The 17,868-nt window shown below is 39.6% G+C and overlaps 1 protein-coding gene across 3 annotated transcripts in view; it reads right to left on the bottom strand.

Moving 5' to 3' along the window:
• TBC1D19 (TBC1 domain family member 19) overlaps positions 1-17,868 on the bottom strand; it is a 93,914-nt gene that overhangs the window by 9,752 nt on the left and 66,294 nt on the right. For all 3 annotated transcript variants that reach the window (XM_031943934.1, XM_031943932.1, XM_031943933.1), the window contains 4 exons: positions 9,500-9,532; positions 4,989-5,098; positions 2,607-2,698; positions 402-517 (listed from right to left, as the gene is read on the bottom strand). In XM_031943934.1, coding sequence (XP_031799794.1) covers positions 402-517; positions 2,607-2,698; positions 4,989-5,098; positions 9,500-9,532 — 351 coding nt within the window. The remainder of the gene's footprint in view (positions 1-401; positions 518-2,606; positions 2,699-4,988; positions 5,099-9,499; positions 9,533-17,868) is intronic.

Genomic DNA, 17,868 nt, shown 5'->3' with positions numbered 1-17,868 from the left:
CTTAATATTTAATAATTTATTTTCAGTCAATTAAACAAATATTGATATTAAACAAACAAATATTGATATTTGAGGGCAGACCCTCACTATGATAGAAGAACAGAATTTTAAAACTAGAAGGGGCCTAACGGATCACATAAGGCAAATTTATTTTACAGAGGAAAAAAATGCAGGTTTGAAAATTGGCTCAGATTTGAAAAGGCAATTAGGATCAAAGATGGACCTAGAATCTAGGTTTCCTGCCTCTTCTGTTACAAATCTTTTTGTTACGCCACGATTCTGAATAAAATACTGTAAATGTTTGCAGATGGGGACTTACTGTTGCAATATTTACTCAACATAAAGAAAAGGATTGTTCTTTTTTGGATACATATGTTTTACAAATAGACATTTCATATTACCAGCAAGAATTTCCAGAGAGTTGTATCCTAGGATTCTATCCCATAAAAGCAAAAGCTGGTCTGTAGCTAGGTAACCGGAGAATGCACGTACCATCCACTTAAATGATATACGAAGTCTGTAATGAAGAGGAAAAGGAACAAAGTGTCAACTCTATTTCTCTTCAAAAAATTTAAATACCCAGAAAAAGACCAAATCATTCAATAGTTAGGAATATTCCTTGCAAATATATTTAGGAGTTAAGAATGCAACTAATCTCTGGCAGACAATAGAACTGCATAGTTGAAGAATTCCATAATCTGCAGGATTAAATTATGAGGAGGCTGAAAAGTATCACCTAAAATTCCTGCATCAGCCATGAGAAATTCTCCTTTTAGGGTTAGGGTTGGGGTTAGAGTTGGGAGGCAGCGCGTATTTAAGGTTAGGGTTAGAGTCGGGAGTCAGGAGGCTTGATAGAGTCAGGAGTCAGGAGGCAGCATGCATTTAGGGTTAGGGTTAGCCCCACTTTTTAGATTATACTGATTAACAAATGGAGGGTGAATAAAAAACGAAATGCTGGAGGCCAGCCATAATGAAAGCAGATGCCATCTTCTCTGTAATTGTCTTGATTATCCCAGTGATAAAGAGCCCTTCCTTCACCATGCCTTCAGTCATCCTGGGCTATAAACTCAACCGCCCTGACTCTTCACCTTCATTCATTAGCAGATCAAATCAAACCTTGTGATTTCTATTATTACAATATTTATGGTTTTCCTCTTCTTTTTTCCTTTTTAACTTTCTTAACTTTCCCTACTCTTAACTCAGAACTCCCACTCCTAGTTGCTTGACATATTGCAAGTTTCTACCCAGTCTTCCCTGCTTCATTCCAGTCCATCATCTACAAGACTGTCAAAATAAACACGTCACCCTCCCCATTTTCCCCCTTAATAAACTCTAGTGGCTCCCTATATTCCAAGGACCAATATAAACTCTGTTTTGCATTTAAAGCTCTTTACAATGTGGTTCTAAATGACTTCTCCAACCTAAGTAGACATAACTTTGGTTCATCTTCAGCCAAAATTTCCTCCTTACTATTCCTCATGCATGACACCAGTTTCTATGACTTTCCACTGGTTACTCCCCAGATTTAAAAAACACATCCACCTAACTGCCACCTCTTAGAACACCTCGTTTCCTTCCAGATTTGGTTCAAACTCATTTCCTGATTGTTCTCCACTTATTAGAGCTTTTTGTCAAAAAATACTTTGATATACTCATACATTATGTGTGTGTGTGTGTGTGTATTTAATCCACCCATCTGTCCATCCATCTATCCATGCATATTATCTCCCTTATCTAAATTTCCTCCTTAGAGAAAGGATTGTTTGTGCTAATTTTCTAGCCCCACTTTACTACCAGCCTAGAAGCTTCTTGAGATCAGAGACTGAAACATATCTTATCTTTGAATCTTCAAGACCTAGTGAAGTACAGTGTGCTTAATGAACATTTGGCAAATGAAATAATCAATGTACTATTATTCAAACAATTTGAAGGAGTCAAGCTATATCAAAATAGGATGAATACATATTTCCTTTAATACATCATAACAAATTTAACTCTTCTTTAGCTTTGGTTAATCAGAATATCATGGTAATCTTAACATCACACTTATCATTCAGTATTTGTTTCTACAAAAGGTTTCCTCATTTATGGCAAATATCTTTCATCATAAATAGAAAAGATTTCATTGTTGTAACTCTTGTACCAGACAGGAAATTTCTGATAAAGAATGTATTGGGTATGTCTAAATCCTTCTATAAATTTTCAGAAGATTTTCAAGGTATACTTTATTATTGAATAGTTATTCCATTTAACTTAATGGTATATTTCTGTCTTGAAAGAGTTAAATCACCTCAAAGCATTTTCTTTTCCGAAAGATTCACCTTGAAGCACCACTTCTGCATTAGCTCTTTCTTGGTGCTCCCAGCTGCCAGGACCTTCCCTACATAGTATCTATTTTACATGAGTATTTACAGTACACTTATAAATGTACATATTGTCTCCCTCATTAGTCATAAGCTGTTTGAGAATGGGGATGGTTTTGCTTTTGTCTTTGTAGCCTAGCATAGTATCTTTCACAGAGTATATGTTTAATAAATATTTTTAATTGATAAAATGATTAATGTGGGAATGTTTCCCTATTACACAAATAAGAGAAAAATACTCACGGTTGAGCTCCAATTTCCCGTAGATGGTAAAAGAGTTGTGGAAGATGAGTTTGAAGAAGTGTCTCAAACAGGAAACACAGTGAAACAATACCCTAATGCAATAATAATTCATTAAAATATAGTTATAGTACTTGAATTATTTCAAGTACTCAATGAAAAAAATGATAAATATTAATGTAAATATCACCTAAATATTTTTAATTTAAGCAGCAAAAATACAAATGGAAAATGTCAGTAAATCATTTAGCACATTGAACAAACATGAAATTTCATTCATGTGTCTAAAGAGCTTTTCTTATATGTCCCAGGATATCTCATTTTTGACCCAAGGGTCTCTCTACTCAATTAGGTATATACCACACAAATAGTCCAGGAAAAACATGATTACACAGAACAAAACATTATTTGGCCTGACATGTAAGATTACTGAGGTCACAGAGAAATTAGTTGTTTTCTGGATACTTGCCAGTTTGGGGGCATTTCCCTGTTGCCTTCCCCACACCCTTTGCTGACTCTCACTCTATAATGGCTTTCCCCTTCTGTTGCCTCTCTCCTAGGGAAAAATATTTCCTGTTGCTTTCCCCACTCCTCCTATAATGTGCAACCTCCCCTTCCTTCCCTCCTTTACTCTGTCACCCCACCAGGAAAACTATTTGTTTGGTAGACATTAAACACGACTCTCTGAATAACCAATAAAAAAGAAGAAGAAAGTAATATTGATATAGCATAAACCACAACATAAAAGTGGATTCTTTAAGAAAAGTATATAAATAAATGCCTAGATCAAAACTCTGGTAGCTTAGCACTCTTTGAGACTGACTCTGCAAGGGAAATTTTGAGTTTCTACAGAAAAAGAGTTGTTCTAATTCCAAATTCAGAGGATTCACTGCAGGCTTAAAAAAAAAGGGCAACTCCCTGCAAATTCTCACCCTAGGGAAAAAGAATGGTTCTGACTCTGAATTCTGGTCTTCTTTCACCATGTGACTAAAGTGGAAATGTGTTTAACACAAGAGTACATGTTTGCTCTCTTGGGGAAGGGAAGAACAGGGAAAAGCAAATTTTAAAAACTATCTCTACATGTAATTGGGAAAAACAAATTCTATTGAACTGGGGAGAAGGCGGGCAGAGAATGAGCAGGCCAAAGTAAGCTGAAATACCCAAGTGATAGGAAATCTAAGAACTATTCATTATCATTTTGGCGGGGGTTAGGTCCAAGGAAATGGTAATTACCCAGGCTGCTTTGAACCCTGACATACAGAACTGTGCAGGGAAATAAGGGAAGAAAGGGAAGAAAATTTCAGGCTGCCCCGAGGTAGAAGATAAGAAGATAGATTTTATGAGTTTGACTTCCACTCCAGATAAAAGGAAGAAGAGCAAAATCAAGTGATCCAAATATTTTCTGTCCTAAGGTACCGGACAGAATTGCATTCTTTACATCTATGAATTTAAAGCTTTAGTTTGGAATAAAACAGTCTAAGATTAAGATTGTATAAAGAGATTTATTAACTCCTCTCCTACCTCCCACATACCAAAATGCTTGTGATTAAAGGAAATGAATAAAGAGCAGATAATTCAATATAAACATCTTCCTCAGATACCACGATGGCTCTTAAAACAAATAGAAAAATCTTTTTTTGGTCCCTCACATGTGAATTTTACTTAGCATTTCAACTGTATGGTCAAAACCACCTCTCTAAGGGTGTCAAGGAAGCTCAAAAAAGATACATTTCAAAAACTAAACAAAAGCCATTGCTCATTCTAATTGTTAGAAGAGACAGGAAGAAAATAGTAATAAAGATAAGATAAGAACCAAAGAAAGTGGAGAGATTTTTAAAATGCTATGCTCAATTTGCTTTTTACTTGTTTCTAAAACTTTAGCAAAGTTAAGGGAAAACATTTAAAATTATGTGGATAACTAGTCAAAATATGAAATTATGAACTTGGGAAACAAGTGACAAGTAATCATTTCTCTACCGATAGTATGAAATGCTTCATTTTCTACAAAATCAGAAAGGCCAGTAACACATGTGGCAAATAAAAGTGGCTACTTTTACATTAAAATGATTTTTTTACAGAACTCTGAATTTACTTTCACGTTTCAATACATAAAAGATGAGACTTCTCTAAATCTAACTATTGTCATTTTTTTCTTGTTATTCATAAAAACACTTATATTTCCTTTTTCTTAAAACTACCCCATTGTCCTGATTTTTTTGCCAAAATTACTATAATCTGTTATTCAATATCACAAATTGGATGCATAGTTTTATAATATTATTTTAACAAGTTTACATAAATTAAAAGACAATCTGCCACTACATAATCTTCTAATAAAAAAATTACAGCTATAAACTAATTTGACTCAATTTCTAATGAACTTACAGAATGATGAGAAGAGATGGAATGGAGTCTGAAGAAAAACCGCACATACATCTCACGGAATATCTGATACAATTTGGAAGGTTCATGGTACAGAAAACAAAGTGGAGCAACTGAAAGGATAAAAAAATTAATTGACAACATTGCAAACTACTAATTTAGTTTAATGAATAAAAATGCATGATGCATGTAAGTAATACATACATTCCTAGTATTTACACTCATCAAGAAGTAACAATCATAAATATGTCTAATTATGACCTCTATTATTTTAAATTTTAGACTCTACTATTTTAAATCCACTTGCTGGATCTGAAGCACATGTAAAAAGTACCAATCTTGAAAGAGGAAACTAGACTTGGTCTGGCTATATTTGGGTTTTCTGCCATTAGTGGATTTTAAATTGAAAAAAGCAGAAATAAGGCATGAGCTAAATATGATCTAGGCTTCTAAAATCATCACATCTAGACATTTTTCTAGAGGACATTTTCAATGTCAAACAAACTCGTAAGGAACCACAACCACAACAACAAAAGATAAAAATAAAATCATCTATAGCTTTGTATACAGGATGACTGAATGGACGTTCATTTCCACATTGCTCTCTAAAGGAAGCAGATTTGCCTTCTAGCATTCGAACCTTTTGAAAGAATAAAGAAAAAGTTCAAGATTTCAGAGGAAAGTGGCATAGGCCCATAGAGATTCAAAGATCCAAGTTCTTCTAATGATTGACTTAGGAGTTCCACCAATAATAATACTTAGCATTTATGGAATATCTACTATGTTCCAGGAACCGTGCTAAACTCTTTACAAATATCTCATTTGAACTCAAAAAATGAGACATGCTGGGAGACAAGATGTCATTATTATCTCCATTCTTCAGGAAAGGAAACAGGCTGAGAGAGAAGTTAAATGCCTTGCCCTGGGCCACACATTCAATAAAGTTTCTGAGGCTGGATTTGAATTCAGGTTTTCCTAACTTCAGACTCAGCACTCTATCTGATATACCACATACCTACATACAATATGAGAGGATTAAACCGAGTACATTTAAATTTTCATATAGATAAGTTTTGCTAAGTTCTTAGAATTTTTAAAAACCTCAAAAAGATGATTTAAAAATGAATGTTTAAGAACTAGCTTAGTTTAGAGAACAGTACGTACCAAGGTCAGAGAGCTGTTTTCAAACTTGCCTAACAACAAATCAATTATCAAAAAGAAGCTGGAATTATTTAACAAAGAAAAATTGAATGGTTCTTCACCTCATATAAAATCACTGCACAAGGCAGAGAAAGGCACAATAGACAGATATATGTGAGTTTAATTTTGTATCAGCATGTCAAGAAGTTGTAATTTTAGATACTGGTAAAAGAAAAAATGTAACAAAATGATTTTTGAGATTTAAAAACCTTTCAAAGTGTCATAATAAAGATTTTGGGAATAAAAACAGTAATCATCTTGTGGCTCATGAATAAAAACTGAATTCAGAAGATTTACCAGCTTTAATAAAATAAAAATTACTCATTGTCAATGATGTAAAATTGATTGGTAAGAAGCTCTAGAGCTAGTCACTAGTGGGTCATAGCTAAGAGCAGCAAGAGATGAAATGAGTTCATCAATCAGTCTCCTGCCTTTCTTGATTCTTTTCACATTTAAAAAATGAAAGGGAAAAAATGATCAAATATAAATGCTTAAAAAAATTCAATTCCAACTCTCTGGAATTAAGAGTAATTTAGTCTGATGATTCTGTTCACCAAAACATCACAAGAAAACCATTGTTAGCAACTGTCACTTTAATTTATCAGAAGAATTAGGAAAAATAAAGACAAACTAATTTTAGGGATAATTTCTAAATGAAAATATAGCTAGGGAGTTGATAAGCTACCCACCAAATTCATAAAAAAGTAAAAGGTAAAAAAGATGCTAATATATTCACTAACTATTCTACATCTATTTATTTTAGTCAAAATTAAGTACTATTTATTAAACATTTTTTTTAGGTGTGCTACATACATTAGAAAAGATATAGTTCCATCCTCATGAACATCTCAATGTAATGAAATACGTTGGATGAAGCCTATGTACATCAGATACATTAGGATGGAGTTCTGTGTGTGCCTTTTTTTTTGTTTTGCTTTTTAAAGACTCAATTTCATTTCTGTAGTAAGCAGCTAACTTCTTCAGCTATTGACACTTAATCTTACAGTCTGAAAGTTTTTTTTGTTTTTTTGTTTTTTTGCTGAGTCAATTGGGGTTAAGTGACTTGCCTAGAGTTACATGGCTAGGAAGTGTTAAGTGTCTGAGGCCACATTTGAACTCAGGTCCTCCTGATTTCAGGGCTGGTACTCTAACCACTGTACCAACTAGCTGTCCCATTTGGAAAGTTTTTAAACTATTATTTAGTGAATAAATGCAGAAAAATAATTTTATATGAAATGAGAAAACTGTAACTCCTTTCCAATATACGTAACAAAGGCTTAAAGGATCCATTTATGGTTAATATTTAAAACAGCAGATTAATTTGTTTATGATTTATATGCTAACCTACTTCTAAAAAAAGAATTTAAAGCAGCAAAAATAGTAGAAGTTTTATGTTTCACTCTGTCAGATAGGAATAGACATAGGAATAAAAACTGGACCTGTGTTTTCATTGCTCCAAAAAGAAATTGACATATGTTATTTTTTCCCATCAGTTTAAAACTAATCCTTTCCTTTGGAAAATGATTTTTTAAAAATATTTTAAAATTATTTCACTAATCTGCACAAAATGAAGGGAAGACTAGTTGGTAGAAATTAGGAAAAAATATGGATCATCATATTTAAAAAAAAATTAATACAATTGTATTGCTTTCAGGTTCATAAGTTACCTAAAACTAACTGTAAAGTGGGTACTCTTTATTATATCGTATTTTTAAGAATGATAATATACATAATTAAAATAAATATACAGATAAATGGATTCTGCTAAATAGTTATGGATATTAGAAGTTTTCTTAAATGCTTTGAATATAATCTCCATTAATTTCTTTTTATATAATGACAAATTTTGAATTAATGGAGTATCATTTACTTTGGAAATACTTAAGAATCATTTAATTTCATGGCATCAATCAGTGCCTTTATGTCATCTAAATGAACAAAACCAAAAGTTTTACTGTAAAAATATTTCAAATCAATTTTTCATGATGCAGATTAACTTTATACAGCAGAATATTAATTTTATGATTAAAGGACAAGAATATAGATTTAATTAAGATGCATTATTATCTTAATTTGTTTTTAGAAAATGGAAATACATTAGAATTTCTTTATAATACTATTTGCTATGGAGTGTTGGTAAAAGGCGGGTTCAAATGTCAATACTGTAGCACCACAAATTATGTAGCTTTACCATTCATTCCTGAGACCAGAGAAGACAATAATATCAAATTGCCTCTGTGTGTAACTTGAATGTTATCTGCTGTCTATTGAAACATTAGTTTTAAATGCTTTATATTTACACCATCAACCTAGATTTTAATTTTTATTTTGTTTAGTTTTTTCCTACTTTAGTCGATTTTATTTTGAGGGGGGAATAAAATTATTAAGATGTATTTATTTTAATAAATTTAATCCCTACTGCATGCAGAAGGAACACAGATCATGGAAATTAACTGGTTCTTGATCAACTTAGATTTTTAAAAATATTGAGCACTACTGAATTTTATAAAGTAAAATATTCAATGATTTATGAATTTTTTTTTTTTTTGCCAGAACCTATGAAATTCTCAGACAGGTGATTAAAAATATCCCTTAGAAAGTATTAGTCATGATGAATTCCAAATTTTAAAACTCCATGCCAGAAGCACCTGACAGGCTTCCTCAAACTGTCCCGTTTGCCACTCTAAGCAGGGCCCAAAGCTCATTAGCTCCTCATTCATCATCTGCTGGCTTGGGGTGACAGAGTGGCCCTCCAGCCTCTCTTCACACGTATTTGAAGCAGACTGCATACGTCAGTGTAACAGATGTAGCACATACCAACAGCCTAGGCAAATCAGGAGGTCAAACCTGATGCTCTATTTTCCATTTAATGCTTCCTGGTTCATTTATATTTTTAAAATTTCCTGGTGTGACTGGCCCTCAAACTCCAGAATCTTGCCATATTATTCACTGTGTATTAAAATGAAATCTTAACATTACACACCCTATTTCTACTAACAGAATTCAAAGTAAATGTTAATTTGCCAGACAACTAGTATAGCCTCTGTATATGTAAAACTATATATATCTATATCTATAAATATAGATATATATATAAAACTTTTATATATATATAATATAAACAGCTGTACATACTTAATATATAGCAAACAAAATGAACTGTTAGTTTACTTTTTAATAAAACAAATAAACAAATAAGAAATTGAAGATTTAAAACCTATGTAGCATGGTTAACTAGCCAACTATATAATGTGGGGAGAATAAATATGTTGGTAAAAGCATCATATAAATCATTCATTTAAAGCCCAACTTACCATACATTGAAAATCCATGGAAAGGGATTACACCTATAAAATAAAAATGACAGTCAGGTTAATAACAATGTTTTCATAATAAATCTATATTAGATCCCATCCTAAATGGGTTAGGGTTAGGGCTAGGTAAATCACCCTGCCTATTGTTTCTTATAGAACAATAATATTCCATAACATTCACATCTGGTGAGTTTTTTTACCCTGCATTATTTCAAAGTAAGTAAAATTTAAAAAATATAATGGCATGTTGTATATTAACAGTAAAAATAATAAATTTAAGTCATTAATAAGGGCAGCTAAGTGGCACAGTGGAGAGAGTCCTGGGCATGCATGGAGTGAAAAAGACACTTAGTAACTGTGTGATCCCGCCTCAGTTTCCTCATCTGTGAAATGAGCTGGAGAAGGACGTAACAAAATATTTCAGGATCTTTGCCAAGAAAACCCCAAAGAGGATCACAAAGAATAAGCATGATTGAAAGGAATGAACAATAATAAGTCATTAAATACTGTAAAAGGTACTAGAACAGGATCATATTTAAGAAATGTAATATCAAGAATACTGTTTTACAATACTTGCCCCAAAATTTAAAAAAGGACTAAGTAATTTGAACATAGAAAAAAATATATAATATACAAAATATTTCGTACTTATTACATAATAGAGGTGGTTTGGTCTAGTGGATAAATAGCTAGCCTGGAAGTTAGTTAGGGGTTCAAATACTCTATTGATACATAATGACTGTGGAGAAGTCACTAATTCTCACAAATCTGTAACATATGAATTTCTTGGTCTACTGAAGCTAAAAACAAATGATCACCTGCCCGTGTTCTCTACTTTTTGGTTGCACCCTTTTTACGGTTTCCACCAAGTTGTCAACATGCCCTTGATTTTTCACCAATGTTTCTTTGGTCAATATTTCAAAATGGTGGCATGTTGAATTTTCCAGTTTCTGTGCAGTCTTACTGGGTTTAATCTCTCATCTGACTTGTGCTGCCCTGTCCCTAACACAGTATCCTGATATGACAATTTGCAATCTTTTCTGGATCTCTTTTCTATAAAGCTCTCTGGCTTATACTTTGTACCTGGTGATTTTTTTTTTAAATAATAGTTTTTTATTTTCAAAATACACATAAAGCTTCAACATTCACCCTTGCAAAACCTTGTATTCCAAATTTTTCTCCCTTCCTTCTTCCCACCATTCCCTTAGACTACATGTAATGCAATGTATAGTAAATACGTACAATTCTTCTATACATATTTCCACATTTATTGTGCTGTACAAGAAAAATCAAAAAGGAAAAAAATGAAGAAAAAAGCAAACAACAAAAAAGGTAAAAATACTATACTGTGACCCAAATTCAATTCCTATAATTCTCTTTCTGCATGCAGGTGGCTCTCTCGTCACAAATCTATTGGAACTGGTTTGAATCACCCCACTGTTGAGAAGAGCCACGTCCATCAGAATTGATCACCACATAATCTTGTCGCTGTGTACAATGATCTCCTGGTTCTGCTCACCTCACTTAGCATCAGTTCACGCAAGTCTCTCCAGGTCTCTCTGAAATTACCCTGCCTATTGTTTCTTATAGAACAATAATATTCCATAACATTCACATCTGGTGAGTTTTTTTACCCTGCATTATTTCAAAGTAAGTAAAATTTAAAAAAAATATATTTTTCTCCCTTTAAAAAATAATTTTATTTAGAATATAGTCTAACAGTCCTTGAACTTTGGTTTTATACAACCATTAGCTTTTTTCTCTCTCAATCATACATACACATGTTTGTATATGTACATATCTACATATATGCATGTATAAGTACTTATCATTTTTGTTCTAGTTCAAAGGATGATTGCTTTTTAAAATTAATGCATTTTGAGTATTTTAGTTATATTAATGGTACTTGATATCACTAAGTCATATCTACTTATATATATATTGTATTTTATAGTATTTTTATATGTGTGTCTAAGTGTATTACACAGAGTAAAGAATAATTACAACTTAATAGGAAGGAAAACGGGGCTAAAAATTAAGAGAAAGAGCTAGGGTAAAATACAGATAGTAAATAGGGAAAGCTGGCTTTCTTTTCCTTTTTAGTAATAGAGAAAATGACTAGGAAGAGTAGATATAAGGAAAATTTAGTGAAATAAGGACAAATTAGGATCAAGCATAATAACAGGGTTACATTATAAGTTGGGAAAGCTTATTTTAGCATTTTAAAAGTAAAATTTTAAAGTCTTAAAACTAGATTTTTAATAGGATAGCTATATGGTATAGAGAATAGAGTGCTAGACCTGGAGTCAGACTTATCTTCCTAAGTTCAAAGTTCAGACAGTTGCTTGGACAAGTCACTTCACCCCATTTGCCTTGGTTTCCTCATCTATTAAATAAGCTTGAGAAGGAAATGGCAAATCACCCCAGTATCCTTGCCAAGAAAATCCCTAATAGGGTCACAAAGAGTCGGATATGTTTGAAATGACTGAACAACAAAGACTTTCAATATGAGACTGGCTCTTGACTAAATGGCATTTCAACTTGCATAAAATGAAGTAAATCAGGTTTGTGAGTGAATTACAAAGATAAAACTTAATAACAGAGAAGATGAGAGGATGATTTAGTAAGAAAGATATTTTATGGGGTATTTTCTCATTCTGAGTTTCATCCACTTTAAGATTTCTTTTTTGATAAGTAATACTTGTGTAGCTGGGAGTTGGACTTTTCTCAAAAGAATCTCCACGACAAGGAATCAATTTCATATTCAATTCATGAATATTTCATATTCATATCAAGGAATCAAATTCATATCGTTGTAACATATTGAGGATTTTTGCCTTTCTTCAGATGTATGGAGGAGAAGAGTATCTCAAAATAAGTGTCTCCATCAAACATATGAAACTTAAGGCAAGATTGGTTGGAAGATAGTGAATACAAGAAAAAATAGTTCAAGGACATGAGTGTCCATTAAGAAAAAACCTTTCTGGATGAAGGCCAGGGGACTGAAATGTAACTCTTAAAGAACCAAAGGTAGGAGAAGCAGAGAGAAAGGTATTTTTTTTTTAAAAATTGTTTAGGACTATGACTATATTTGAAATAAAAAAAATCATATGCCAGAAATAATGTGCGATTTAAGGCTACAATGAATTCTTTGCTCATAATAAGGTGTTTAGATCAAGGAGAAATCTGTGGCCATTAAAAGAAATTGTTGTAAAAACAATCACCCTGTAATTGGCTATTCCTAATGTCCTTTCAACTACTTCCCTCCCTAAGTCCTTTGACATTATATGAAGTTTGAAGGGAAGAACAGAAAACCCTTTGTATTTTCGGTCTTAATCTTCTCGGGCGGAATTCTGCGAGTTTCTGGTATCTGACTTAGGAAAAGCAGCCGCCTTTTAGATGACGGCCAGCCAGCGTCTCTATAAGGCTGGCGCAGCACTTGGCATGTGGTATCTCCTTTAATCCCCACAACAAGCCTGGGAGGCAGATCTCATTACTACTCTCCTTTTCAGGGGAAACTGAAGTCGGATCGTGCCCAAGATCGGGGGCGCTCCGCCAAGTGTCGGAGGGCTTCGGGCGGCCACATCCCCGGGGCTCTGTCCCCGAGCCCCACGGCCGCCCCCTGCAGAATATTTCAGAGCGGACTTTTTGCGGTGGGGCCGGGGCTGCGAGGCGGGGGTTTCTGGATGGGAGGCAGGAGATGGGCCCGCGTCCCGCGGCCTTGGCGGGGGCTTTCGTCAGTCAGTCTCCGCAGGGGTAGGATGAGAGACCTTATTCTATGGGGAGTCCCCCCCACTCCGGGAACCCCAGGATGAGAGCCCTTCGCGCTTTCTATCCCGCTCGGTTTGGAAACTAACTCAAGGAGCTTTGGGGACCCCGCAGGGGGAGCAGCTCTCCTCGGGAGGACGGCTCTCTCCGGCTAAACGTGGCCGGGATGGGGCTGTTTACTTCCTGTTTCTCAGCCCTGCTTTCAATAGTGCCTCAGAGCTCAGTTTCTTTGGGAGCCAGGTGTCCAAGGGCATCCAGCACTGACACTCCATCAATATCTTACGGGGGTCGCCCCCCCCCCTTTAAAAATTAATCCCCCCAGTGCGCAGTCGGGACGCACTGATTTTCACACTGTCTTGTGCGCCTCTGTCATTGTCACTGTCCCTTCCCCTCCTCAGGGTGTCTCTCCGGGAACGTGGGGACGCGGGCTTCCTGCTTCCTCGCTTTGCCCTTTCCTTCCTGCTTCCCTAACCCGGCCCGGCTCTGGGAGGGACCCCACGACCCTCAGGCCTTCTCCTGCCGGGTCTTTGGTCAGTAACCCAGCTCCATTCATCCACGATCTCAAGTGCGCCACGGCGCCCCCTAGCGGCTGCCGGCACACGGAGGCCTGCCTGCCCCCTGCACATCGTGGCGTCCTCTAGGCCAGCCCGGGAGTCCCGCTCGCTCTCTGCGCCCCACGGTGCCCCTTAGCGGCTGCCAGCGCAGGAAGGCCTACCTGCCTACTCTCTGCACGGTATGGCGCCCCGCAGCGGCGGCCAGCACACAGAGGCCTGCCCGCCCTGTATGTAGTACGGCGCCCCCTAGCAGCTGCTGGTACGTGAAGGCCTTCCTGCTGTCTGTGCACCGTCGCGCCCCCTAGTGGCTGCCGACACATGGAAGCCAGCCTGCCCACTCTCTGTGCGGTACGGCCTCCCCCACGAAGCAGCCAACACACGGAAGCCTACTTGCCCTATGCACACCACAGCGCCCCCTAGTGGCTGCCAGTTCTAGGGTGCCTCTATGCACCCTGCTCTCTACTCAGTACGGGGCCCCTAGCAGCTGCCAGCATGAGGCCCGCCTGCGCTCTGTAGACTACAGCACCCCCTAGCATCCAGCTCCAGGGTGCTTCCTAGCGGCTGTGGGCACATGGAGGCCTGCATGCTCACCTTCTATGTAATATGGCGCCCCCTAGTGGCGACCAACACATGGCCCTGCTCACCCTCTGCACATCACCTCACCCCTCGCAGCAATAGGCACAGGAAGGCCTGCATGCCCACTCTTTGCGCAGTACAGCGCCCCCGAGTAGCGACCCGCCCATGGAGGCCTACTATCCCTCTGTATACCACGGCGCCCCCTAGCGGCGGCGGTGCCAGTCACTCTAAATCACGTGACCTGTGAAGCTCGGCGGAGAGGGTCTGGGTCTAATAAAAGGGAGCGGAATCGGGATGGGGGGCGGGGCGGGCGCCGCTGCTGACCCCCAGCCCCCCTTTCCTTATAGGGCAGGGCCCGAGGGGTGGGGCCGTGCAATCCCTCTGGCTCTAAGTAACGTGTGTGTATAGCTTGGATCTCTAACAGAGCTTTAGTTTGCGCAGAAGCCTCTCTCCCCCTCACCCAGACCCCTCCGCGGCTTCTGGGACCGCTTGTAACGGGCCTGGCTGACGCCTGCCTGCCCCCACGCAGAGCTGGGCGGGGCTCGGTCTCCCTTTTTCGGGGGGTCTCGCCAAGCACAGGACTACTCCGTTCGCCGAGGTCAGACCCCGGCTGCCGCCGCCCGGCCGGCCCCAGGCCGCAGGATGAGCGGGAGCGGCCTCCTCCCGGCCTCAGGCCCCGGGCAGCTTGGGGGGCTTCGGGCCCGCCTTCAGACTGCGCCGCCTGGCGGTGGGTGCGGGCTCGGGCGGCCCCGGGCCGGGTTTCTGCTTTCTCCCCAGCTCTGGGGCCCCCCGGCAGCCGCGGGGAACTTCCCCTCTGGCTCTGGGGGAGCCAGCAAAACCACGCTTTTCGTCACTCCTGGAAAAGCGCTGGTGAAGGCTCGGCCACAACGTGGGGGACGTCGCTTCCGGGGGCCACAGCGCCATGTACTTACGCACTCACATGCATCCACATCCACATGTCCTTGCCTCCGGAAACTCCGACCCCCGAGACCGCCTGGCTTTGGTGACTGCAGCCCCAGCACGTGCCTGGCATAGAACAGGCACTTTGCGTGGGCGCTCATCCATCCATCCATCCATCTAGTAAGGTGCCTCTAGGGAATTTGGTGGGTGACGCATTTTCTCGGACTGTTTTGTGTCACTATGACTTTGGCTGCACGTGTGTGACTCAGCCACCACGACAGTGACATGGCTCCGATTCCTTTCTTTAAGAGCGCGCTGTATGGTGATGTTTATGTCTCCGGCGGGGCAGGATCCGTCCTCTCTTCTCTCCTTCTCCCCCGGACTGGAGGCCTCTCATCCGGACCACGCCCACTAATTATGGGTGTCCAGGGCTCCGTCCCAGCCCTCTGCTCTCCTCCTTTTACCTGCCTCCCTGGTGATCTCGTCAGTGCCCGTGGTTTCAACGACTCTCTCTGCCCAGAAGGACCCCAGCTGCACCTTTCTCCCGAGTTCCCATCCTTCACCGTTAACTGCCTTTTGAACATCTCAAAGAGGAGATCCGACAGGCGTCGCGAACGCTCGGGGACCCAAACAGACCGCCTTTCCCCCCAAGCGCTTGCCTCTCTCTCCAGCTTCCCTGTTATGCCCCCGCTATCCAGCTTTCCAAGCTCAGTGATCACAGCTCCTTCACAGCCAACGTGTTGTCAGATCCCCTTGAGCTTACCCTCACAGACTCTTTTGTGTATGTCCCCTTATTCATGGAGCTATGGCCCTGGCAGAGATTCTTCTCCCTGGTGCACCTGCGGAAGCCATCCCTTCTTGCAGACAACCTTTCATTTCTGTCTCCTTGTCATTCTACAGTCACGTCCGGCTCTTCATGACTCCACTCGGAGTTTTCTTGCAAAGATGCTGGAGTAGTTTGCCATTTCCGATGAGAAAACTGAGGCAAGCAGGGTGAAGGCTCGGCCAGAGTCACCCAGTGAGTAAGTGTCTGAGGCCAGGCTGGGACACAGGAGGATGAGGAGTTCAGAGCTGGCCTTCTCTGGACTAGCTGCTCCAAGTCAGTCAATCACCTAAAGAGCCAGTCCTGGGCTAAGGGTTGGGGTTACCAGGGCAGAAAAAACCAAACAGCAAACCAACAGGATTACAAACAAAACAAACACGCTCCCTTTGCCCTAACGCAGGCCCACATCCACCCATAGAACTCAGGCTGTGGGAGGTGGTTGTCCCTCGCTTTCAGCTCATCATCTCCGGCAATGTTGTCTCTGCAAATGATTGGGGAAAGGGGATGGCTTATACAGCCCTTGGGTCAGACATTCTCCACCATGTTCTAAAAGACCTCATGGTCTAACGGAGGAGGCAAAATGAGAATAACTACTTAGAAGCCACCTATAAGATAAATTGAGAATAGTTCCAGAGGGAAGGCAACAAGGTTTAAAAGGTCTAGGGTGGGACCATAATGGGGGCAAGAAACCAGCCAGGAAACCAAGAAGCTGAGGTGCCAGCAGCAGGGCTACAGATGGGAGGCAGCAAGCAAATATGTTGGAAGTCAGGAGACAAGGGTCACCATCAAAGAGTACATGTGAGGCTGTGCCAGGGCTGGAAATGCAGGAAGGATGAAGGGCTTTAAAAGACAAATCAAGATTTTGTGTCTGACTGGAGGCGACCAAGACACTGCTGTGTATTAAATGGCGGGTCACATAAGCTGGACTGGGGCAGAGAAGCCAACCATGACGCTACAGAAATAGTGAACGGGTAAAGAGGGCCTTCTGCCTGGGGCATTCCAAGCTAGAAGGAAAGAAGGTCAGGACCTGCGTGATGTCATGGCGGGGATGAGAGGGTAAGAGCGAGGAAAACATCCCGCTCTGGCTGCATGCTTTCTTGGAACTCCACAGCCCCTCATTTCTCTTTGTTTTTAAATATTGACCCACAGCTGTCTGGATTCATTTAGCTGCTCTAGAAGTCATGTTCCCTTTTGTTGTTAAGATCTTCCCTATTGGTTTATTTTAGGCTCAAGGTCCTTAACTGCATTTTCTTCTTCCCAAGATCCTGGGTAATTGCAGTCTTTCCCTTTTATATTACTCTGATGTTCATTTTCTGATTCTTTTCACTTTGATTATGGTTTCTCTGGACTTTGAAGCCATTCATCCTCTTACAGCTGTAGAGCTCCCTGCCTTGGCTGATTTCAAGGCTGGGCAGGGATCAGAAATGACCGAGCTGATGTTGGGATGGGGGCTTCAGGCAGAGGTGGGACACCCACGTGCAACTGGAGCACTGTCCTGTGCCCTCTGTTCCACTGCTGTAGCACAGAGCATTTCCATGCTGTCTCCTGGCCAGAACATAAATTTTGGGGTTAGAGCTGATTTCTCTTGTAAGCTGTGGATCTCCTTGCGAAGCCCTGCCCAAGCATAGTGGGGCTGGGAAGGCAGGTGCCACAATGAGTATAGAGAGATTTGGGGATGAGCCATCTCTGCTGTTAGATCATCAGATGTGTTCCTTGCTAAGTCTCTTAGTGTCCTAGACCAAAGCTTA

Source organism: Sarcophilus harrisii, chromosome 6 (genome assembly GCF_902635505.1).
Source record: "Sarcophilus harrisii chromosome 6, mSarHar1.11, whole genome shotgun sequence".
NCBI lineage: Eukaryota > Metazoa > Chordata > Mammalia > Dasyuromorphia > Dasyuridae > Sarcophilus > Sarcophilus harrisii.
Note: the sequence above shows the minus strand (reverse complement) of the source record. Positions and strands in the feature narration are given on the sequence as shown.